General features: G+C 27.7%; 1 protein-coding gene across 2 annotated transcripts in view; it reads left to right on the top strand.

The window, feature by feature from the left end:
- LOC111674946 (hemicentin-1) overlaps positions 1-27,656 on the top strand; it is a 201,233-nt gene that overhangs the window by 112,407 nt on the left and 61,170 nt on the right. For both annotated transcript variants that reach the window (XM_023435634.2, XM_046950450.1), the window contains exons 3-5: positions 5,370-5,565; positions 14,687-14,947; positions 16,934-17,130. In XM_023435634.2, coding sequence (XP_023291402.2) covers positions 5,370-5,565; positions 14,687-14,947; positions 16,934-17,130 — 654 coding nt within the window. The remainder of the gene's footprint in view (positions 1-5,369; positions 5,566-14,686; positions 14,948-16,933; positions 17,131-27,656) is intronic.

A 27,656-nucleotide genomic window follows, 5' to 3' on the forward strand; every position in this document is an offset into this window, starting at 1 on the left:
TCTTTATTGAATTTGAAAGTATTTATATAATTCATTATTAATAAGATGTTATTAAAGTGCTTCCATGTAACCAGAACGATATGTAGTAGTTATTGAAATGTATATTAATAAGAAAGTGGTTACAGTTGCAAGTCTTTCACAAGGATATTTTTAAGAAACCTAATTTTCCTTGCTTCTAAAATGGTGTATTTTGTCAAATGCACCCCGTAAAAAATTCCAGACAAAAAAAGTTCTTGTTTGTGATGTGTGAGTGTTATAAATGCTATATTTTTCAGAATTGCTTTGGTTGGTTTACGTGGTAGTTCACTACACGCGAACTGTGAAGTAAAATCAAAGAGACCCCGTTTTGACCGGACCACTCCACTCGTCAGATGTTGAATTTGTAGTATTAGATCCAGCCCGTAGCTGTGAGAAATCTGAGGATATCATTAAGCCTAAAGACAGATATCTCGCCAAGGTTAGATATGAAGTAATTGCCAAGGAAGCGGTTTCTCTTTACGGCCAGAGCAGGGCATTCACAGAGGAGATGGAAGACCGTTTCTTCCTTTTCCCTGTCTTTGCAACTGCGACAGTGATCATTGAAAGGGAGCCCAAGCCGACTTGCGTGTCTGCCTATTACCCAGTGTCCTGTTATTACTGCTATCAGCCTCGATATGTCCCGCCTACTTCGATTTATAAGGTGTCTTGTGCGTTTCTCATTGAAGGAGGGCCACAATAACTTGGCCCCTTTACATGTGTCTAGGTTATTCCATCTATTTTCAGCTTTTTGAAGAAAGAATCTGAGGATATTGTTCTTGATATAACTTAACGGAGTTGCTACTGGAACGGCGTCGGAGATATCAAGAGCAGATCCCGTTCTTGCAAGCTCATCTGCCTGTTCATTACCGTAGTAGTCCCTATGCGCAGGGACCCAAACAAGGGTAATGTCAGACAGCCGACCCAGCATTGACAGATCCTTCTTGCATTGTCTGACTAATAAGGAAGTAGTAGTATAAGAGTTTAGTGAGAGAAGTGCCGCTTGACTATCGACAAAGATTCCTATGTTGTCGCGAATATTGAGGTCATGTAACACCCTACAGGCTGACATTATCGCAAAAATTTCAGCCTGAAAGACACTACAGTTGTTGGGAAGACGATGGGATATACTTACCCCAGCTTCTTCACAAAAGACACCAGAACCAACGCCGCAGTTCATTTTAGAACCATCTGTAAAGATTCTGGTGGTATATTCGCTCGGTAGATTACCTCTACACCACTCGCTCCTGGAAGGAACTCTGACTTTGAAGACTCTATCAAAGTCCGTGTGTGGGTAATATAGTCGGATGGTTGGTTCAAGATTGGAGGTAGCAAGCTTAAAATCTTAGCGTGTCCATATGTTCTTGATATCCAACTTCCGGATGAGTTAAGTCTTACTGCGCTACAAGCAGATATGGTCATTATGTGCAGATCTATGGGTAGGATATGCAATATAGTGTTCAGAGCTTCTGAAGGACTAGTTCTTATGGCACCTGTTATCCCAATGCATGCTGATCTCTGAACTTTGTATAGTTGATCCACAACAAACTTCTTCTTAGTTGAAGTCCACCATACAAGAGATCCGTATGTAAGAATAGGACGTACTATGGCTGTGTACATCCATTTAACTATGTTGGGACTAAGTCCCCATTTCATTCCAAACATCTTACGACAGGTATAGTAGGCGACCGTTGCCTTCTTGACTCTGTGCTGGATGATGTTGAGTTTCCATGATAATTTGGAGTCTAGAATAGTTCCTAGATATTTGGCATTGTTTGATAAGGGGATTTCGCGGTTTTTTAACCGTGGCAGGTTGAAGCTTGGAATCTTGGTCTTTGTTGTGAATAGTACCAGTTCTGTCTTACTTGGATTTACTCCTAGACCACTGTCTGTGGCCCAATTACTGAGTAGCACCAGAGCACCAGACATAATATCGCTAATCACGTCTGGGAACATTCCTGATACCAGTATCACAACGTCGTCCGCATAGGCAACGACCTTTATCCCTCTGTTGTCCAGTTCCTTAAGAATCGTATTAACAACGATAAGCCAAAGTAGTGGAGAGATTACACCGCCCTGAGGTGTGCCTCGTTCAACTCGTTTGGACTTAACGCTGTTACCAAGACTTGCAGTAATAATTCTAGATTTCAACATAGTTACCAACCAGTTGCTGATATATTCTTCAACATCCAGATTAGCGAGAGCTTGTTGAATTGCAGAAGTATTTACGTTATTGAAGGCACCTTCTATGTCTAAGAAGGCTCCCATAGTGTAAATTGCTTAATATAAAAAGTTATTAATTCAGGTTATTGGAATACTTGCCAATTTATTTAAAAAATTAATATACTTTATTTTCTTTATTCCTATTTTATTTTAAAAATTAAAATCAGTAGCATTTTTTTGAACTGAAAATTAAATTTATCTTCAGTTAAGACCCACACCTCCCTAATAATCTTTATTGAACTTTTTGAAAGAATTTTTTTTGTGTTATGTAAAAAATTTACCTCCATTATCCGATTTAAATGTGTTAAGCCTTTAACATTTTCCCTTTTTAAAAATTTTGCTACAATAAATAATTAATTTTTTTTCTGTCTGCATATATGTGCGTATGTGTATGTTTTCTGTTGGATAGTATTTGCTGCTATTTTCAACATCTGTAAAATAACGACATCCTTGAATGTAGAGACAAAGAAATAAACATTTGAACAGAACAAATAATTGACAGTATTAATTTAATACGATTAAGTAAAAGTACTGTGATATTTAAGCATGATAATTAATACAACTTTGTATGCATTTGTAAGGATAATGAGTACACATGTGCATTTTGTTTATGTATGTGAGTGCGAGTGTGTCTGTGTGAGAGTAAAAGCCCAGTAGCTTACACACCCAAATACACTTTCTCTCATTATAAATGCAATAATCATTGCTTAATGTCACATTAACAGAAATATGTTGTTTTTAATGGATAATATGTCGAGTTGAGTATTTTGCAGTTTAATTATTTCAGAATTTAATAATTAAAATTTAAAGAAAACTTATTGCGTCATTGAAAGACAATAAATAGTAATTCAATTTCAACAGAAGGAATTTAAAGCCGCCAATATTTAACTGGAGTGGATATATGTACATACTATCACGTTGAGATCTAAAAGTAATGCTGCATAAAAACACTGTTACCGTAAGAATACATATTTGCAGCAAATTGTACATTACATTAAGTTTAAAATGCAAAGTAAATTTATTTTTTCCATCAATAACCAATATATAACGAAAGTACTGAAACACAATAAATATTTTAGTTAAATTTTGTTATTTATTTATGGTTTCAATAACACTATTATTATTATTATTTTCCTCCCAAACTACCTTTCCCACCCTAATGGAGCACTTAAAATTATTACCACTAAAATTAAATGACCCTAAACATATTGTGGTTGTAACTCACAAAAATTGAAATAATTTGTCAGACATCGCCAACAATATTACGCTTGAAATTATACTGGAATTTCATTAAAAACCCCTTTTTCTTTTACAATAACGTTTGAGAAAATTTATAACCATATAAATAGCTTGAAAACAGGAAATGCTTAAAGGGAAAATGTATTTAAAATCACACCCAAATTGACCATTCCCAATAATGGATCACATGATAATAATAAGGAAAACTTAGGAGTAAAGACAGGCAGAAGAAAAATTAAGTCAATAACTTACTTTATCATAAAGTAGCAATAAAATATTCTTAACTATTATTGTGTGGGAAGTTGTTCTATACTATGCCTGCTTCATTTCCAATATAATATTTTTTCCTTTGAATTTTTTTGTATAACTTGCCTTATTTTGATTTGATTTTTCCGGTTAAATCATAAAATAAAAGGTTTTTTCTTTCTATAAATATCTTTTTTTAAAAATTCAGCCTTAGAATGTAAAGAACATTTTGCTTTGTAAATCAGCAGCAGTAGGTAGAACTAGGGACAGAGTCAAAACAGGTGATTGGAATTCATAATGTGTAGCAAAATTTTTACGGTCAAGAATTTTTGCAAGCTGACTAAATAATTTCCTCTTAGTTCATTCATTCGTTTAAATTTTCTTACAACCTTTTTTGTAAAAAAATAAGGGACAAGTAAGAATCCCTTTTTGTAGGAATGTTGGGAATAAAGGATTTATTTTGTCTGCAAACCTTTAGCACTCCCTTTTTGAACATTTTCTCTTTGGATTGTTTGTGCATATTCTAATTTAATACATTTTTATGTTTTTATTTTATTGTACCATGTTTGATGAATTGGGAAATTGCCATTTTCATGGAGTGTTAGAGCGCATGCTACCCATCACTCCATCTTCATAGAATCAAAATGAAATATTTTGTATAAAGACACAAATATCAAAATAAAATTTTTCCCTTTTTTGAAAATTCCATATGCGTAAACACACTTGTAAACATTTCTGTATTCCGCCACATGAACAGTTTTTTAAATCCTTTTTCTTTAGGCAACATTTAAAGGACACTTTTTGGAAAATCATTTGGTTTTAAATCAAAAATACGATTAGAATATATTTACAAGGTTAAACTTTGGTAAATAGTTTAAATCTCTATATATGCTGTTTACTACCACATTATTGAACATGATAAATTAAGAACATTACAAGCATAGTAATCTGATATATTGATACATAATCTCTTAACAAGAACAGCTCCAAATAGGAGTATAAACAGATTAAAAAAAACACAACGTTTCTAAAAACTTTAGCTTTCACCAAATAAAAATATTAAATGCCTAATACAATACAATTATAATAAATAATATTTAAATTTTTAAAGAAAACAATTTGCAAATGATAATGATTATGGCGATCATATATTGAGGTTCCTTAAAAAAGTTTGCAATATATATATATACAATATTCCTTGAAAATCATTGATTGTTGGGATACTTTAAATAGTGCATATGTGGGGATATCAATGTATAATATTTAGAACTTATCTTTTTTATGTTTGTTGTAGTTTTTTTTTCTAAGGATTAAATCCCTATATAAAGACCACTACTTCTATTCATCCCTTTATAATCATTAGAATATATTAAATTGAAATTAAAAATTGTTAACAAAATGTTACCATCATCATCGACAACATCGCACCCATCATCTTTATCATTAAGAAATACAAAACATTTTCCATTTAGGACTAAATTATCTTATCTAATGTAATCTTTGAAATATGTTGCTATTCTTAATGTATTTGTTGTTGCTGTTAACCTTGTCTAATAAATCTTTTTACTAAAATGAGGCGAAAAAAAGAAAAATCAATTCGATTTGAGAAATTACTTAATAATGTGTTTTTTTCTGTTCTTTTTTAGCTTTAACTGTTCTTTCGTTAACACTGGCAGATGAATCTCTAGATACACGAGAAAATACAGATCTCACATTAAAATGTCGTTTTACAGAGCAATACGATGCTGAGGATTTCTCATTTTACTGGGCAAGATGGACGGCGAATCCGGTACAATTTGAAAATGTTGCCATCGGTGATGTGCAATTAAATTCAGGTTATCGGTAAGTTTTCAAATAAATAAATTTTTATTTTTATTATTCTTTATGTTTAATTTTATAATTATTTTTATTTCATCTTTGTAAATTTTCTTTTTTGTGTTATAAAAGGAAGAAAACTACATTAAAAAGAAAAGTATAAACGTTGTGACATAACATTTATTTGAAAATAATGTCATAGTTGTTCTTATATTTGTTTTTTATACGTTTTATTTTATTTGGGCTTTCATTAAGTTATAATTGTTTAAAATTAATATCTGTTACGTTAAATATGTTTTTATAGCATACTTTTAGGGATGACATAATAAATTGAAAATTTTATGTTAATTTAAACAAAATTTCCGACTAATTTATACATATACACATACATATATACAAACTAAGGAAAAAAAATACTTAAGTACAGGAAACTAGCAGTGAATGCAATAAAATTTTTAATGACTTATTCCCTTTGTACTTAGGAAAACATCTGGTATCCATATTTGACAACTTCTCCAAAATTTCAGTTTTTTTTTAAAACACAAAAATATTATAATAGAGGAGGTTTGATTTTATTTTCTTGAAAAATCACCGCTGTCCATAAACTACATTTATATGGTATTGATGATAAGCAGATAATTAAAATCGCCTAAAAATATGCCATTCATTCTTGAGTAGACATGAATAACACAATATTTTATGACAATGTCATAAAAATAAACTTATAAAAGATCAAATTTACTTAAACATATAATTAACTTTCTTGCCTTAGTAATAAAACATTTTTTTCAGAAACTAAATAAAAATATAAATTCCAATATCATGTTTAAATACCACATTTTCGCCTTCCCTCAAACTCTAAACAATGGCATGTTATCATTAGAAAATATCTTTTTTTTCAATATTAATTTTCTTTACTGTCATTTTAGCAAAATTTGATAATAAATAATTGATGATAAATTATGCTGCGATTATGAAACTAAAATGATAACCAGAAAAAATGTCTGCCAACCTTTTCATTACTTGATGAATTTTTAAATAAGAATTATATTTTATACGATTTTTTTGTTAAATCATGTTTAAAAATTAGAAAAATATATGGTAGAAGATGAAATCAAATAAAATGCTATGATCAAGCAGTTTTTTACTCATTACAGGTTTTAGTTTTTTTTTATATATATAATTTTCTGTGGGTAGAAAGCATAAAATCTAAAAAATATCGTGCCAATATTAAAAACAAGAAAAATAAAATTCTTAATTAAAATTAAGTTGTAAAACAATTTAACCACAATTACTACAAGTACAGCAAGAATGTCTTTTAAAGTCATTAACTTTACGCAAACTTTGTTGGTTATTTGGTAAATGACTGGATGACTGGTTGGTTGGCTGGTATGTGTGTATGTGTGGCTTAAATGGCTGATGTTGTTGGTTTTGGTTGGCAGGTTAAATGCCTGGATAGTTTTTGAGTTAACTTTGTTGTTTGGTTGCTTGTGTGTCTGTGTTTGTTTATTTGTTTGGCTCGCTTGCTGGATGGCTCATTTGGCTATAAGTAGTTGCCCTGTCTCTTGCATACTTACCATACCGCATTAATATTTCATTTGTATGCTACAACTGCATTTAGGAATTCTTTATTTATTTGTTTTTATTTTCTTTTAGTTTTTTTTCATGTAACTTGGTATTTTATTTACAATTTTTCTTGGCCAAATGAGTTTAACATTTTATGTTTCTGTTTTGAAAGTTAATAAATATATTTTAATTTCTTTTATATTTGTTGTCTGCATAAGTATTCTGAAAACCATAAATATTTTTAATAATACTACTTGTGGTTTTAGCATAATTTAACTAACTACTGGTTTATTTTATTTTACATTTCTCTAAGGGAAAGATATTTCAAAGTAATTAAGGTAGCAAATAATCTAAAACCATAATTTTTATAAACAACAACAAATATTAAGAAAATTAAAACAAAATTGACTTTAAGGCATAAATAGTTGTGGTTGATATAAGTTTTTCACATACTTTTAGTTGAAATAAAAAGGGGAAATAAACTGTCTACTTCTAGGAGACTTAAAACTTTTTAAATTTAATTATTTTCCAGTGTATACCTTTAGGAGTAACTAACTAAATCATATAATTTACTTAACATTTAACTCGTTTAAACAAAACTGCATTTATTTTATTTTCTTCATAATTTCAAATTTTATGTGTGTCCTTTCAACAAACACAGCTGTTGTTATTTGTTATATTATTTAGTTTTTTTTCACATAACTGCTATAATCAGTAAGAGACAGAATGAGAGTCCAGTTTTTATTTATTTATGCATGTATATCCCCAATTGTAGCTAAATAATACTCAAAAAATCTCCAAAGCAAAATGAAAATACGTTTATATATAGTATTGAAAAACAAACCACCAAATGAAACACTAGACTAATAAAAACAAAAATAATAATAATAATAATAATAATAATAATAATATTTACAAGAAAACCACTGTAAACAACCGAAACGGACAGAGCAGCTAAAGAAGCAACTCATACATTTGTAATGCAAAAAAAAACAGCTACAGGAAAAAAACTAATCTCTGTAAAACACAGTAACACACACACATAACTGAAGTCCCGTAGGGATCTTCTGTGTATTAAACTAAACTGGGAAAATAATAAGAAAAAAAGCTAAATACTAACAGCAAATGCAGCTTATAAACAGGAATCGATGTAGTAGCATTTTGCTTTAAACTAAATTCGTTTGCTGTTGCAATGGCTATTGCTATTACATTTGCCGTTGCATAGCAAACAGTCAAGTGTATATTATGATAAACGTTACTAAATGAACATTTTTCCCTTAACAAAGTCTGGTATTATAGACCCTAGTGAATAGACACTGAAAGTTCGTTTTTCTCATATATTTTTCTTGTTGGAGTACAACCATCAACACCCTAGAACAGTGTTGGTTCTGATACTGTAATACAAGCTGAAAATGGTTCTCCTATGAACACACAATCTAATACAACGACTCTGACATAAATTGCAATTCTTTTGTATTGAGTGTTAAGAAGTTTTATGAGTAAATAAAACGGTTTAAGTGCAATATTGATATAAAGAAGAGGAAGAATAATAAAAAAAGACGGGGATTGGAAGTATGTTAAACGAAAGTGAACACTGAAACTACTGAGTTTACATAGAGTTAAAGAAGTGTTTAAAATTAAGATTTAATTTAATATTTAATGTCAAATAAATATTGTTCTTAGTAGAAATATGTATTTAAACTATTATTTAGCCTAAAAGTATGCTTCAGTTTATTAGCATTTTTAAAAGAAAATTTTATTCTAGTTAGGTTCAAAATGTATTTCAGTGTATTTAATAAATTTGTAAAATAAATTATTTCATATTTGTATTGTTTTGTTTTTTGTATTTTTTGAGATATAATTAAGTTGTTAAGCACTTATGTTTTGTATGTTAAAAGGAAAACGAATTAAAAGAGAAGACTACACCAAAACACAAAGAGGAAAAAACAAAGCCTTCTTTACTTGAATAACCTTTAATTTTGTTTGTTGTTTTTTTTTTTTCATCTCATTTTTTCCACACATATTTTTTGTTCTACATTCACTACTCATTCATGGCTCATCTCATGTCAGCCACAAACAATACCCTAAACGTTTCTTAATGTCCATAAGTGAGTTTCTGTTAAAGAGAAGAACACACACAAACACATATACATATACATATGTATATGCACATTCAACTACACATGAACAATTTTAAAGCATACATTGAGGCTGCAATTCACTTAAGTTTAGTGCAATCTTTTTGTTCTTGCCATTTTTTAAAGTTTTTTTTATATACATATATTTTTTATTGTATATATAAATTTTCCAGAATATCCTTGGTACATGAATTGAAGCTTATGTATAAGTTTCTTTTGTTAAGAAATAGAGAGAAAGGAAGAAAGGGGAAAAAATTAAATACAACAGCATAAAAAAGAAAGTGGTTCAGAACAAAAAAATGTTCAAAAATATAAAAAGAATTCAATGAGAAAAAAAGTATGTATAAATCGTAAATACTCTCCTATACTTATGCCCAAACACACACATATATACATCTGTATATAATATCAAAAAGTGAAGCATGAATGAATAAAAGAAGGACAAGTATTTTAACAAGCTTAAACAAACACAATTGCACTTACCTCTGTTTACATTCATGTGAATTTTTCATAAAAATACATCAATATACCAACACACTTCCCAGAAATGTATTCGTGAACCCACAGTTTTACCGGAAGTCAATGTATCGTTGTAAAAAAGTATTCTTAAAACTAAAGATAAGTATGTATATTTTTCTTTGTAATAATCTTATTAAAATCAAAATAGTTGTATTCTATAATACAACTTTATTTCCTAATAACTTCCACAAACAAGAAAAAAAACATAAATATTACTTCTTGTGACTTCGGAAGTAGCGAATTAGAAATCAAATAAATCCCTCCTATGACAAGCCCGTGTTAAAACTTCACTTCTTCCGGTGTTTTTCAGTACTTAAATGGATCTTTTTTTGCTAGCAACTTGACTTGCACTTAGTAAGTCATTTGTCACTAAAGTATCCCCAAGAAATGTTTAGAGTAACCATTTGCTATTTATTTTTCAAAAGCGTTAGTTAGTTAGTTATAGTCTCCCCTAGCTGCAGGGATATGAATATTAGTACAAAAAAATTATTTTTGTTTAAGTAAAAGTTCATGTAGGTGTATATATACATATGTATATGTGTAACTGTATTATCCACTCATAAGAAAAACGTTTATGCTCTACTGACAGAAACAAACTTATACTAGTAGGGTCCTAAGGAAATGTAACTAACAAAAATGAAAGTTTGAAAATTTACTATCCCATATTTCTTTAAAAAAATTATAATAAAATCATAATTCCAGCTTTACTTTCCTTTAGAATTAAACGATTGTTTTTGACTCCACCTAATGTTTATCTTTTTCCAGAAAAAAATTAATTTCTATAGTAAAAAAAAACTACGAACATGTTATTTTTAGTATTTCAAACAGGTAAATTTTTACAACAGAAAAACAATCTCAGCTCTATTATAACAAAAATCAGAAAATCCATATACATATAAAACTATGCAACTGTTATGACATGACCAGCACTAGGAAATGCAAAATAAGAAATATAATATTTTGCATTGTAAATACATATTCGTAACTCAGAAGTTAGCAGCAGCGGCAAAAGTCCGAATACACAACTTCCAATATAAAATGTAGAATCTTTATTGTATTAAGAAAATTGTAAGAAAATTGCTTTGCTACATTAAAAAATCATCGACTCCTAAAATAATATGACAAATACTTCAAGTGAAAATTAAAAGTTTAGCTAATTTTTATATTAAAATGACTTTTAATAAACCTATGTATTTTCTTATACACAACTAATGAGTTTATGTCTGTTAACTAATGACAAAACTATATAAATTATTCTATTAGATTTGTGTAAAAAAATAAATTTTCAACAAAATATGTAACAAACAGTTTATGAGTGAAATTTATTAAATAATTCAAAGAGTTTTCTTACAAATTAAAATACATTCTTAATTTTTTTTTTTTTTAAATAAAAAAAACTTTTTGAAAATATTAAATGAGTAAAAACATTTAAATATTCTTGAATTGGTGAATGCTGCATACAATTTTCATTGAAAATATATGAAATATTTTATAAATTTTTTATTTTTGAACAATACTTGTCGTAAAAATAAATATTCTTGGAAATTTTATAACAAAAAATTACTTCTTTTTTTGTTGGAAAAATGCCAAATTTTTCTTAATTAAAAGCATATTTATTATTTTGTTTTTTTCTTTATGATAATAAAATCCTAATAGTTTATATAAACAGAACAAAAATAAAAGCTACGTGGCTCACTATATAAGTAAATGTCGATTAAAATACATTCAAATTTTAAATCAATCTTATAGGATTTTGATTATAGAATAAATTATTTTGTATTGTATGTTAAATTACTGTTTTTTGTCTTGAATTAAGAAGTCAGATATTAGATATAATATTTACTTTAACTAATATTAAACTTGATTTTAATTTGAAACCTTTTGACACAACCTTTGCACTTTTAACTATTTTTAACAATAACTAAACAAATAAATAAAAGTGTATATTTTGTTTAAATAAATACTCAAACATGTGTTAAAATTATATATATTTTTTATTTTCATTATAAATTGGAATTTTAGTTTAAAAACTAATTGCTTTTAAAAGTATAAGTAAACAAAAAACAATTATTTTAAATACACTCTACAAACAGCTGCTTTAAAGCTTTCTACAAAAATCTGCTTATGCAACATTAAAGAGCAAATATTTTGACTGAGTTTTGCCTTGATATTATATTATCCAGAAGTTAGTTAAAATTAATACTGCCAAATACCCCAGTTGTTGTAGCAGATTCGTTGTGACTAGATGCTCTTTCCTGGTGAAAAAACTTCCGGTTGATACAGTGTTTAGTTCCGAAACGAAGATCCAATTGACATGGGAACGTACATACTATAGTTATTGTATTCGCTTTAAAAATTGCAGAAATCTTCAAAAAAAAAAAAAAAACTGAAAAAATTGAATTTAATTTTTAAGCAATGTTGAATGATGTTGTTACCTTAATGATAACTATATTTATATTATTTGGCCCGATACAGGGGTATATTCTCTTTTCAAACTAAATAATTATGTACCTAAATTTGTACTATACCTAAAAGTCTACTAAGAACATTTCTTTAAATAAAACATTTGATTAATTTTGAATATTTCTTACATAACCATGAATAAAGAAAAAACTATTTTAAACAATAAGAGGTAATAAACAATTATATAATAAATAAATATTGTAATTTATGCATGAAATAATACAAATTGCACAAACACCCTTTAAATATGCAATAAAATATCAATGTTTGTTTAATCAAAAAGTAAACACACACACATACAGTTTGCCAAGGGCAAATATACACACAATCATACAATCACCATTTGGGCTTTAAAGCCAAGAGTAAAAAGTTAATAAAACGTTTTTGAAAAATTACTTAAGACTTTATTTTCTTTAGGAATTTTTTAAGTATATTTCTAAAGAAAGTTTAACGTGGCCATTGTTATTGTAAACATTTTCTTATTTATTAATTAAATGAAGCAGAACAGACACTTGTCATTTAATTTTCATGCTTCTATTTATATTTTTTATATTTATACTACTATAGATTAAGTATGTTTTTAATTTGTTATTATAATATCAAAAAATGTTTGTCCTCAATTTAACATAAAATTATCTTGTGAATTGAAAATAAAATCTAGTTAACTTTTAGTTGAATGACTTCAGTGTTGAAATTTTCAAAGCCAGCACTTGTCACTGATGTGTCTGTTATAGATGAAAAAAAAAAGATTTTCATCATTAACAATGTCGTTGAGTCTACCTTTGAGAGGTCACTTTGGTAATTTCTATGCTGCCTGTTGATACTTAATGGGAGGAATAATAAAGTATACAATTCATTTATCCATATACATGTTCTTTGAAGAATGTATGTATGAAATAGCTGAGAAATTATACTGTAGTATAAACATAAAAATTTTCAAGGACACTTGTCAGTTATATACATTAATGTGTTTATATATTTTTTATTTTGTTTATGTGTTCTTTCTCTTCTCGTAATTTAGTAAGGATGAATTATCTAAGCAGTTCTTGAAGTTGTCAATGTATTCCTTTTTTAATTCGACTTCCCTCTTTATTAACATGTACGGTAATCTGTCAATTATCTTACAGAATATTCAATACCTATTCTAAACCCACCCTTCTCCAAATCATGGATATAAGTCAATTGTTACCATTATATGTCACATGTAATCTAATAGGTTGTCTATTGTCCTTTAGTGCCAATAAAACCATAAATATTTTGATTTGGTCACCAGTTATCTTTAAACATTTAACGTTTTCAACAAATTATATCAATTATTTTAGTTATTATGAAGATTATCGCCATAGAGGGAAATAGTCTATTTATAAACGAACAAATATATAAATATTCTAAATAAGAGAAAAAATAAATACTTAAAATAGCGTAAATAAGTATCTATTTACATCCAACATTAGCAAAAGCATTTTAATAATATTGATAATTTGTCAATTATTTATTACAATTTGGTTTAAACTAAGTCAGACAGCCACAGGTCAGGTCAACCAAAGAAAAAATATCTGTTAAGTATAAATAACTAAAAGTAACATTAAAAGAAAAATGTGAAAATAAACAGGTTGTTTTTCAATAAACTTTCTAGCGGAAGATCATAAATTTAAATATTCTCGAACATTTATCTTGATTTTGGGCTCCAAAACAACAGTAGTAGTCTAGAACCCATAAAAATGATGAACATTTTAGTTCAGTGTACAATACAGACAAAAACAATAAAAAAGAGAAGGAAACCATTTGTTGTGGCTAAAAGTAAAAAGAAATTTATTTATCTTTTAAATATAAAGGTTACAAAAAGTCCTCTGCAACTAACAATTGATGTAAAAAATTGCTTTAAATTTTTAACAAACCTTTCAATGTTTCTTAATGTTTTTTGGTTAAATTGGGTTTAATCTGGTTCGTTCTTTTTTGCTGTTGCTTCTGCTACTGAGCAGTTGCCGGTAACATGTTAATTAAATTGAATTCAATTTTAAGTGATTTGCTTTACTTTACTTAAAGAATTCTCTTCGTCCTTGTCTAATGTTTTCTTGTTGCTTTTCATATTCCTTTTTTTACTACTTTTTCATTTTATCCATTCTTATATTTTACTTGCCACATCAATTAATCTTATATTTCAGTTCAAGTTCGTTTTAAGGAGTTTTTCCATTTGATTTTTGCATTAAAAATGTTTTGCACATTTTTTTATTACTTTTTTACTTACTCATGTTAAACATTTTCAATTATTTATGCAATTTTTTGCAGTTAGTATTTTATTGGGGTCATACTTTTGCCTTTACGTTTTTAAAATCACTTTGATTTCAACTGTGATATTATTGAACAATTTTGTTTTCATTTAGCATTTAACTACTTGAAACTTACATTTGCATTTTTGCGCATATTAAAAAAAAACAATTTTTCATTTAATTTATTTGCAGGCTTGATTTTCGTCCTAAGAGTGGCATTTACGATTTGCAAATTAAAAATGCTTCATACAATCGTGACAATGGTCGCTTTGAGTGCCGTGTTAAGGCCAAAGGCACAGGAGCCGATGTGCATCAGGAATTTTATAATTTAACTGTACTTACACCACCACATCCGCCCGTTATATCACCTGGCAGTATTGCCATTGCTACCGAGGACAAAGCCATGGAATTGACTTGCAGTAGTATTGGTGGTTCACCCGATCCCATGATAAGGTAAGCAATATCCTTTGAATTTTTTCTTTCCCTCCCTTCTCTCTTGCTTGTTTGCTTCCTTTGCTGTTATTATTCTTTTTCAGATTAAATTATATTTAAGTGTATTGCAGTGTATGTGAGACAAAAGCGATTTGTTATTGTGTTTGTTAACACACTGAAAAAAATTTGAGTTGTTTTCATAAAACTCTTTTAGTGACACAATGTGAAACAGTTTTCTTGTACTTATGTAAGTTTTTAAAATTTACAGTTTATGTTCAGTGTATTAATGACATACATTCATAAGTGGCAATATTAAGTCGTGGTCAATTCAATGTGTACAAAATGCGTAACAAAAACAAAATGACTTAATTCAACAGTAAAATGTTTTACAGCTGTAGCTTTATACCTTAAAATAATAAGTAAAACTTATTTTGTCACTTTTGTTTGGTTTCACTTTATGACATTTTCATGTGTTTTTTATAGATTTTATTTTTTTCAACAATTTCTGCTTTTCTTTTGTGTTTTCTACTTATAAAATGATTTGCTTGGAAACTTAAACACGTGTTATTTGTAATTTTACCATTAAAGTGAAAATAATACTTGAAGTACTATAGAAATAAATGAACGAACGAACGAGAGAAGAAATAAATAAAGAAAAAAAGTCGTACTGAAAATTAAAACCTCAACAGCAGCAGAAGCACAGAAGAAAATTAACTTGCATAATAAATTTTACTCTTAATTCTCTTATGGTTCGCACTGAAAAGTGTATGTTTTTTAAATAAAATTTAAAACTTTATTTTGCATTAAATATATAAAAAGGAAAATTAAAATTGAACATTTTCCCGCAACAAAAGGGAAATATTCTGTACCACTCTATTTTCTTGGCATACTTTGCGGCGTTTCCCCATATTAAGTTAATATTTTTTGTATAAGAAAAGCTTTCTCTTTTATTGTGCCATTATTTCATAGAATTATTAAGCAGCTGTTAACATTAATAACATTAATTTAGAGAATTTTCTAATAAACAATTTAAAATAATGCACTCTCAAATTCAATTTAGGCGCCTATTTGTATTATACAAATGGCCCTCAAGCTTTTTTTTTAATATATTTTCACGCTTTTAATCATATCTAGTAAAATATCAAACTGTCGTTAACACTGGCAACAAATAAATACAAATTTTGAGAATTTAATATAAAATTTGATTAACCTTTGCTTCTTAATTTTAAATTAAAAATTGTAATATATAATGTATAACTGTAGGTATAAGTTCCACTTTATGTAATAAATAATTTCATTAAAAAATAAATAAATAATTAGATTTCATTAAAAATTAAAAAAAAACACTTTTCAACTGCAATTTAAAATTATGTAAAACAAAAGTTAGCCAAAAATACAGAAACCTACATATGCAACCATAAATTCTAGGGGATTTAAATCCTTTGAAAAAAACATTTAGTGAGCCAACAATTATGTATGCAGCCTTATTGCATCATTTTGCTCAAAGGAAAACAAAAATGTTGCAAATACATACATACATTTTATGATGGTGGGAAAGGGGTAATAAAACCATATCCATTATGCCAGCATTTTAAGCGTTATAAAGACAACGATATCATGATCAAGGGGTTTAAACAAAGCGAGTATAAATTGCAAACAGAAAAAACAGGCCACTCAATGGAGCCCAAACAAAAACAAATGCAAATTTTACTATACATCAATTTGCCACCATTCAGTCAGTCATTGATGATGATAATAATGATGACGATGACAATAATGATGGTTTTGTTGTAAATGAAGATGAACAACAGTCCTTCAAATAAGGAGTTTTTCAGCACAACTAAAGGCAGCAAATATCTTGTTTTTTCCTACTTTGTTTTAACTTTTATATTCCTTACATTTTTAATCCAAAACATTTTTAAACAACAATTCATTTTCTTTTTCTCGGTTTGCACTTGTGTTTCTTTAACTTGATTTCCGGTTTGGCAACGTACATTGCTGCTGCAGCTGGTATCGCGAGGGCAACAATGCTTTACTGCAAGCTGTTGTACTTAAAGGAGGCTCAAAGGATCAACCCACCAATGCAACACTATCCATTCTACCACGTCGCGAGGATGATGGTGCCAAATATAAATGTGTTGTTTGGAATCGTGCCATGAATGAGGGACAGCGCTTGGAAACCACAGCCACGTTAAATGTTAATTGTAAGTAAACTTGTTTTTTCACTTTTTATTTTTTGAAAATGCACACATACACACAGACGGCTGTATTTTGTCTGTTTAAGCCCATCAGTGGCAAATAGAAAAAAAAATAAAGAAGAAAAAAAGTAAAATATTTAACTTGTTAAAACAGGACATGCATGTAACAATTTGCAAATAACAACAAAAGTAAACAAGCAAATATTGTATGCCCGGAATAAAATTGCAAACTAAAAGCCAAATAGGATTATGAAGTAGAGCTATTTTTTGTTGTTCTACTGTTGTTGAAGGTATTAAATAAAAATATTTACAAAGCACTAGTGCACTATTTTTACCCCCTTTCACTCTCTCTCTCTCTCTTTTTATTCCTATATAAACCATTTGTATTTTCGTTTCCTTGGCCATTTATTTTGGTTGCTAATTGTATTTATCTTTCCAATAACAGCGGCTTCATACACACATATGTACATACATATATATTTTTTATTTTATTTAATGTTGCTGTGGTCGAGTATCAAAATGTCAAACAAATCTACAATTTTTTGCGATGTCTTTCTGAAAACGATTAATTTTTTAATTGTTGTTCATTTTCAGATAAAGTTTTTCTCTTTCTGTCTCTTTTTAATTGTTAACCTCATAATTTTCGGCAGATAATGTCAAATATGAGAATATATATAAACTAGTTTACAAATTGTGTTTAAATTGAGTTGACAGGAAACGGAAATAACATTGGTTTTAATGTAATACATTTATTGACTGGAGTTTTTTTAAGATTTCACAGAAATTGTAGACGTAATAAAAGAGAATTAAAATGTAATATTTACAAGTGGTTTACATTTTGTGTGTATAAAATAAATTTTTTAGTATTAAACCACTTGTTGCTTTTTTTAAATATATTTTAATTAAATAATTATATGCTGTTAAACTTTACATCTGTTTTTTTTGTGTTAAGCGTATTCCTTTTTTTATTTCCAATATTGTTAAAAATTAATAAAATATAACATTTTTACTTAACCTATTATTATTTATAACTCTATTATTTTATTATTGTTTATAACCCTAAATTATGGTTTTGTAACGAATAATTGCTACACTTAACCCATATTAGAAAAGTGAACATTTCTAAACAGATATCATTTAATAAGTTACACCCTCTTCACAAGTTTTAGCATTTATACTGCAAGTATATTTAAAGGTGACAATAATTTCACACACAATTGTCCATGATATTCATGTTGAAATGGTCAAAAACAAAGTCCACGAAATTATTTAAATTATGTATTAACAAGAAAATACAAACGTTTTTCAAAAATTTGTATGAAAAAGTTAAAAAGAGGGTTAGACCTGCAAATGAACAATTGTAATTTTCGTTTGCATGATAAATATTTTTTGTATTCTTTTTGGTATATAATACATGGAGTCTTTACCCTATAATTTTGCCATTAATATTACATTTAGTATTTTCCTTTATTCCACTTTATTTTGTGGAAAGGTTGTGAGTGGTAGTGTTGGTGTCGTTGGCGTTGATTTAATGTTAATGGTTTATTAGAGAATTAAAACACCTTTGGAGTGAAAATGACCAATGCCCGCTAGCCATTTAAAATGTGTATGGTTGTTCATTTTTCAACACAGTAAATTTTAATTTGAAATAAATGTTTTATTTATATATTTCCTTTAATGGAGTTTTTCATCTATGATTATGTATTTATGATATAAATAAAACAGTTTACAAATGAAAGGAAATTATTCGGATTATCATGTGATGGCTTAAACAGATCAAATCGAATCTCTAACATTAACTAATTTGACAAATATCATACCATTATTTAAGAGTTTAATTTCGAAATTGTTAATATTTCTAATTGTAAAGGTATTTTATAGCTTTATTTAGATATACATATCTATATCCATAAATTGTGGAATACATTTAATACAGATTTTGCTAGTTTCATAACACGATTTCATTTCTAACTTCTTTGGAAATTTCAGGTCATTTTGTATTTTAAAATTTAGCAATTTCCATATTTAAATAAGATTTTTTAAACTATACTTTATGACTTTATTGGCTAGGAGGAGGAGTACTAATTAAAGCATCAATTAGTTGGTTGTTGGCTTTAATTTTTTCCCATGTTGCATGTCAACTTTATTGCTGTTGTTGTCATGATCAACTGATTTACCTTGTGTTATATTATAATAACTTTGTATTTTATGGTAGCAACTAGTATTAAACATACAAAAACAAAAATTAAATTACAAACAAGTACGAGTTTTTTGTTGTTACTGTTGTCTCAAATCCAATTTACACTTAACTTGTAGCTGTAAGGTTGAGAGGTGTTTTTAACCATAGAACTTGCAGCACTCAGGTCGCGTGATTTTATAAATGTTTTGTATTACAAAAAATAACAACAACTAATAAAGAAGAGAAAAATTTCAACACAATGTGGGATGAATGGATGGATGACCATCTACTTTATATGTGGTCAGGTGGAAAATTAGTAATTCTTGTGGTTAATCGCTTCTAAAGTTAAATGTAGTCGTTACTGTCGTTGTTGTTGATTTGATTGCATGTTTCTTTTCACACACACATATATATATACTACTTATATATATATAGTGTGAGTAATTGTATTTGTGTTAGTATATAATGGTATAATTAGGCGTAATATCAACGTCTGCTGGTTTTAAATTAATTACGCATTTAAAGTTGCGTTTTTTATTTTAATTTTCCAGCGTATAGTATTTTTATAACCCTTTTAAATGTCAGTTTTGCTTTTCTCAGTTTTATTTTAAATCCCCAAGATATTTAAAAATTAATCTCCACCACATTTGCGTGTTGTGTTGACTACTTAAAACACGCAGTTTTTGTTGTGCTTTAGATTTTTTACATGAATTTTCCATAAATCCTTTATTAATTTAATACAAATTTTAGCTATTGTAAATAACAATTTAAACGAAACTTTGCATTTAACAGAAAACAAATTATTTACCAACATTAAGAAAATACACGCACAAAAATGTTTACACCAGTTATTATAACATGATTACAAGAGTTTTTACATTTGAAATGGTTACTTTAATCATATGTTTAGTTATTGTAACCATATTAGGATTTAACTTTTTCCTATGTGAAATTTTGAGGAAAAAACATTGACGCGGTTACAACTAGTTCATGTCCTTTACTGCTTTAAATGATTTTTCAATTTTTTTTTTCTTTTAAAATTCAAGAGTTCTTATAATCTATAGTTAGTTACTTTTATAGGAGAATGTATATATAATTCTATCTCAATCATCGAAAGTAGTCAATTTGGGGTTTTAATGATTTTGTGCTGATCGTTTTAAAAGCCCATAATACATTTCCCAAATTTAAATTAATCTTCTACAAATGTACTATTTTAAAATTGAATACAATGTGCTTGAAATTTAATTAAAAAGTACTTCCTTTTGGGAAGACTGAAAAACTAAATAAACATCACCACTATATCCATTATCAATGTTGATTTTAGCACTCATTTCATCCTGATGGTTTATTTTTGGCAGCATGTTTATTGATTCATTAAATATTTAACACTTTAAGTTCAAACATTATAAGAACTAAATACTGAATGTTGTTACAAATACAATGTATTAAGTTTAATTTTGCAATAGAAAAGCCCTTATCTTAATGGTCAACCAGGAGGTTGAGGTTGTATGTGTGAAGTCTTTTTTTTAATGTTTATTTATTTTTTGGTGTTTAAGGTGTTTTCATTATTTTAAATGTGTTTGTGCATTAATTTAAATTATATGCAGTGTTTTACATATATAGTAAGACAACACAGTCGTATACATACATATTTATAGCACCAGCAACAAAAACGAAAAAGACCAAACCTATAAATATCCTGTGTCTTTTTTGTGGATGTTTACTCTTTCTCTGCTGGCAAATATGTTGCTGCTTTTGGAATCTTCTAAAATTTGTACTTAACATGTATTATAAGTATGAGGGCTTAAATAAGACATTTTACATAAAATTAAATTGCTTCTCTTATGCAAACATGCCAACAAAATTGTTACCATAATCAAATTCCTGCCAACATATATTGTTTGATTTTTCATTTTCCTTATGTAAATTTTTTATATTTGGTGGGTGTATAAACATACATATTTGTGTTTCTTTTTTTAAATTATTTAATTAAACTAGATTTAAATTACTCTTTTGTTTCGAAATTCTCCTTTTAAAAAGTAAGAACATAGTTACATGTTCTTATACAACACATAAATATTTGAATTCAATTAAAATTTTAATAATTAAAAGCATTTGCAATTTTCCTTAATGTGTTCTTTTAACTAGCATTTTTCCTAAAAAATGTTCGAATTAAGTCTTTAATAGTAAAAATATTATGCAGTAATTCGTTCCCTGGAACATATAATTATGTACCGATCATTTATATAAAGTCTTAAACGTAAATACCTTTACCCTTCGGAATAAAGCCTAATTAGATTAAAAATTAGTTAATTTATGGCAGATTATAAATTTTATTTTTCCAATAACTTTCACACATAATATGTTTACAACAGCAAACGGTAATATTTGATTTTTTATACTAATTATAGCTTATTTACAGTAGTCAAAATGTTAACCCCTTAAGAGTTAATTCAGAATCTTTTAAAATGTTTCAAAGCCTATAAAGTACCGATACGAAATCAAAACCAATTTCACAATTCCTAAGGGTAAACAAAATCTTTCCTGTTTATGATTGTCAAGGGTTCATATACATATTTTATTTCACTAATTTTCGTTAATCATGTTAAGTAGACAAAAATTATTATAAATAAATCCCTATGGTTTATAAAAACCAAAACATGCACACACCCTCTGCTAAAAAAAATCTGAGACAATACCGATTGTATTGACACAAAATAATACAAAACTGCTAATAAATTATGGATTTTTCTTTTATTTCCCCCTATTTGCAAATAAAAATACCAACAATAATTGTTTGTTTGTCATTATTATTTTACTACTATGTACTGACATGACAAAATATTTCTACAAAAAACAGGGGATTCCCACATACTATATTTACAGGATGGCTGGCTGGCAGTCAAAACACCCACCTGATGAGATAGACAAACGACAACGGCATATGTTTAATAATCGCAAATAAGTATTTTGTTGATAAAAATCAAAATTGACAAAAACGCACTAAATAGCACGGGATTTAAGAAAGAGCTAGGGGTTGAAGATAAGGTTTCATTTTCTAACAACAAAACAAACATTTAAAACATTTAACAAAACATAATGACTTTACAACAAATTCTAAAAAAAGTATGAAATTAAACAAAAAGTTCACAAACTATTTATAACATTAAATAGCAGCTAAACTTAACACAAATCCGGGTTAGACTAGCACAACACAAGGCATTCAAGGATTATAAAAAAACTTACATAACAGCCATAAATTATTGCCGGCATTAGCAGCCAGTAAATGGGTATAATGTTTAAACATATAAAAGGTTCTTACAGCCCCAAAATACTGTAATACAAATTTGCTCCGTTTGGCATAAATGAAGGTATAAAAGCAACTTTAATGTTTTTTTGTTACTTTAAGGGTTAATTGAAAATTTTAATATTTTCGATTGTCATAAACATTTGTGACACATTTAAGGCAACCTAAACATAAACTTTGCAACTTCCTTTTCCATTTTTACGACATTTATTTTTACGGTTATGTCAGGAGTTTTAATGACTTGAACAAATTTAAAATTTTCTTCTATTTAGTATCTTAAGACTTGATTAATTTTGTTGGCAATTTTACGTCGTTGTTGTACCTAGGAGTTTGTAATTTTAGCAAAAAATACCAAATAGATAAATATTATTTAAGGCTTTGTATGTGTGTGTTTGTTTTTTATACAAAGTATGAAAATATTTGCAATTTGTAATTAAGTGGCAACATTTACCTAAATTTAATTATCTAAATATAAATAACCAGTCCATGTCTAAAACAACATTAAATCATGAGGGTCAATAAATTGTGTTTACTTTAGTTAATAAAATATGAACATTTGTATGTTATAAAATATATAATACATAGGGAGTTTCTGAATACGCATCAGTCTATTGTGGTTTGAGAAAAGTTTAATTTCTAAATTAGTCTAGTAATATGCCAAATTTATTCCAAACTGTTTTTGTTTATTGTCCACATTTTCAATTAAAATTAATATTAATTTTCACTTAAAATATAATTATGAGAAAATTTAATATTGATTAAAGAAAAATATACATATGTATATGTATGTATGTTTATAATTTTAAATATGCAAAAATACATTTCATTATGTAAACATACTGCATGATTTACGTATGTATGTGTGTGTATAAGTCTATATGTGATTCTCTCTATGTATAAATATGTTTATATAATTGAATATGAACATGCGAATTTTAGCCCAGAGATTTGTCAAATACAAACATTAACTTTTAGATAATGCATACAGACGACATACAATTAAATACCCCAAAAGTAATTGATACGCATGAAAATGACAGGTTTCAATTACAAAATAACATTAACATGAATGAATATTATTAACAAATGCATTAAAAAGCACACATATACACGTATCTACATACATATACACTTCAATTTACACACAAACAAATACACATGATTGGAATAACATGTTTTACGATCATAAACATGGCGATTGTCATGTTAACAAACACTTCACAATTTGTATCCGTCCGTCTGTGCATTTCATTGTACACGTCCACATCGAACAGCCACAAATATTAGGCTGAAAAAAACCAAATCTTCGCAGGATGAAAATGGTAAGAGGTAATTTAATGGACATAACATAAATTTAGGGTCATTTACGTGCATTTTTGACTAAACTTTTAAGATCCTGCTATACCTAATGTGACCGCCATCACTTCTCTCTCTCTCTCTCCCTCTTCGATTGTTTTTTCTGCTTATATTGTATTTGTTGTATATAATACAGTTTTCTTGTTAGCCATCAATTAAATAACTTTATTTACACATGAATTGATTATAAACTTTTTTTACTATTATTTGTTTCAGTTTTTTGTCGTGTATATGTATGTTATAATCACACACAGATACTTTATCCCACCCGCAGTCACACCGACACTAGCTTTGTCAGTTACCGTTTGTTTGTTTCCTCTTTTAACCTTTCCATTTATCTTTTGTTTTTTTGTGTTTTTTTCTTGTTTGAAATTTTTATTTTATTTCCAAGTCCTCTCTTTCTCACCATTTCCGTTTTCTACTTGTGTTAACAAACACATTTTTAAGCTCATATGTATTTTCCATTTTATTTTTTAGCTCTTATGCTTGTTGTTGCTGTTTTTTTTTTTAATTTCTATATATGTATATTTTTTATTTGTAATTTTTTGTTTTTAATGGCAAACAGCTTTGATAACAAAATACTTAAAAAAGGATTTAGGTTACATAAAAACCCCATAAAAAACAAATAGTAAAATAAAAAATCCCCCTACAACCCACACCCTCCCAGCACTCAAACCTTATTCTAGAAACGAAAACATTGTACACAAAAAGTTTGTAGGTGAGAGAATGTGTGCCAACCTAGAGAGAAGAATAAGTTCACACATAAAAGGTGTGAAGCCACAATCCTTTGGACAAATTGTTATCCACAAAATAAACAAACTATCTTTAACTCTTGCATTTACTTATTTACCAACAACAAACAAACAAACTCATTCACTTCCTACACAAATACACCGTAACAAATTTACATTTCAACTGTTTGTATGTATGTGCCCAAGGACATAAGGCCGATTTGAATATTCATACAGTTAGATACCAACCAGTACATGTGATGTAAAGGTGTTTGTTTAGAAAAGTTCTTTTTTTAATTTTTCATTTTTTTAGTTGTTTTCTTCTAAAGATTTAGTTTGTTTATTTAATTTTTTGCAGAATTGCACATAAAGTTTGAAATGGATTGTATAAAATTAAATTTAAAAATATTTCTTTTTAACAATACACAGTGAGATAATATGTACTCGTAGTTTTTGTATCTGTAAACTTTTTTGATATTGCATAAAAACAGAAAATAAATATTATATGCAATTCTACAAAAAAATAAAGCCGAAAATTTATTTTTTTTAACTTAATTTATGTGCATATTTATTTTAAACCAAACATTTAGGTTTGAAGGTATTTAATTTAAATAGAAAATTAATCAATTCATCTGATTTCCATGAAACTTGTTGGGGCTTTGTTTTATTGTTTAAGAAATTTTACTAAAATCTTTTAGTTAAAAATAAATTTCTGCAAAGTTATAAATATTATCTTTCAAAAATATTTGTTAAATTATCAGAAAATTCAAAAAATTGCCATACTCTTTAATACCCAAAATGTTTTCATAAACTAAAATTAAGAACAAAATTCTTACAGAAAGAAGAAAATGTTTTAACATTTAAGCTTCAATTATGTGTCTTAAATGCATACACTTTTCATTATATTTTAAGCCTAAAAATATATATTTCATTGCGTTAGTAATGATGACGCAAAGAGCAATCCAGATTTTTGTTATTCAACCTTTTTGAATTTTTTATATTTCTTGTATTTTATTTCTTGTCTTAGTTCAGCCCAATTGTAATAAAATGTTCATTGTGAAAAAGGTAGTTTTCAGTGAAACTATATTTTCCTTTTCCTTAGAGTATGCAAAAGTTAATTTAAATTGTTTTTATTGCTAATTAAGTTTTATTTTCTATAAATAAACTTATAGTTGCTTTAAATAAAAAGTATTTTGATTTCCTTGACATTTTAGTTTACCTTTAATAAATTTAACTAAATATTGAAACTTTCTTAAAACTCATACCACTTTTTCGCTTCAAGCAAAAATTAAAATTTAAAAGAATAATTTAAATTTATTAACGTAAGAAGTTTATGTCAAAAGTTATTCTAGATGAGAATGTGTTTTTAGCAACTTTAAATCCTTTTTGCCTCTATTTTGACTTTTTGGCTTAAATAACATTTTCTTTTATTATTAAAATTCACAAAAGATAACCTCACATAATTTTCATAAAAGACAACAACAGAATACAAGAAACATACAAACAAATGTATTCATTTTGTATAAAAATTGTATGTTAAACTGAAAATATTTTGCCAAAATTCAATTGATGCAAACGACCTTCTAGGCCACGTACTTGTATGCATGTCTATTTTAGAGTATTTGTGGTAAAAAGAAAATTGTCTAAAATAAAAATTTTATAAGAAAAAACCAACATGATTTTTAGGTTAAATAAGCAAAGAAATAGTAAGGCAAAGCGAAAGATTTTTGGTATTGAAAAAATACAAACAAAAAGAAGTTTAATAAATTAAAAAAAGATTACACATATATTTAGCTATAAACCCTGCGATGCGAGGTGGCTGTCACTTCCGTGCATCTAAGTATTCTACTTCAAATACAAATGGACACAGCAATAAGTTGCTTTTGGTTAGTTAAATTACTATTATCTTAGTTTTACTTCAATTGTGATTGAACTTTTTAATATATTACGTTTACCCCCAATTTCTTCATCTACAGTTATTGTTTAATCGGTACTTATTTTGCCATTTACACAATTTTGGTGTGAAAACTGTCAATATATCTTATTTTGAGAAAAAAGGGTTAGTGACTTAAAAATTTTTGAAGAAAAAACTCTGTCTAAAAACCTTGACTCCTTTTGAAATAACTGGGATTATACAGTTATAGGTATGAATTTATTTGTTTGTATCTACAAGATATGAAATTAAAAGTGTGATTTCGTGAAAGCAACATTAAAATGGTAACCAAGAAAACAAGTCATAGACTTGTAATAATATATTCATTTACAGACATTTATACACATATATGTACATATACACATACACATGTACACACACAAATAGATAAATTAAGCATTATAATGAAAACAAACATAAACGCAACAGACAAACTAATGTTCTTACTCCTACTTGCAAAAAACAAACAAATTCTTAGCTAAATTTATACCGATAGAGCAACGGTCGGCAGTTGTAGTCAGCAGGGGCCATAATTAATAAGCCATTTACTTCAACACTATACAAATGTCCATGAGATTCGTACTTGCTCTATTCCTTTTCCCTCCTTCTGTCGATCACTGACATAGCGCATTATCTATGTATAAGTAAGTATAGTTATTTGGTATTTGTATGTGTATGACTGCTAAAAGTCTATTTTCATGGCAATATTAAGGATTCAGAAAGCTTAACCATACATCTTAAATATATAAACATACACATTTAGAAAAACGTCTTAAAGGCATCAACTGCGGCATATAAAATGGAATTATATTTAAAACGCTTGACATGCTCAACATAAGTACCAACACACATGCATACGTACTTATGTGAGCCTTTATATATGTATTTTACAATTCTAACGGTGAAATGTTGTTTTAAGTAATTCCGGCTTCTTAGAGTATTTCCTAATAAAAGTTGCAAAAAAAACTTGAAAAACAAAATTACAAGAAAAATAAAAGAAAAACAAACAGCCGCAAACATTTACCA

The sequence above is a fragment of the Lucilia cuprina genome, chromosome 2 (assembly GCF_022045245.1).
Source record: "Lucilia cuprina isolate Lc7/37 chromosome 2, ASM2204524v1, whole genome shotgun sequence".
NCBI classification, from domain to species: domain Eukaryota; kingdom Metazoa; phylum Arthropoda; class Insecta; order Diptera; family Calliphoridae; genus Lucilia; species Lucilia cuprina.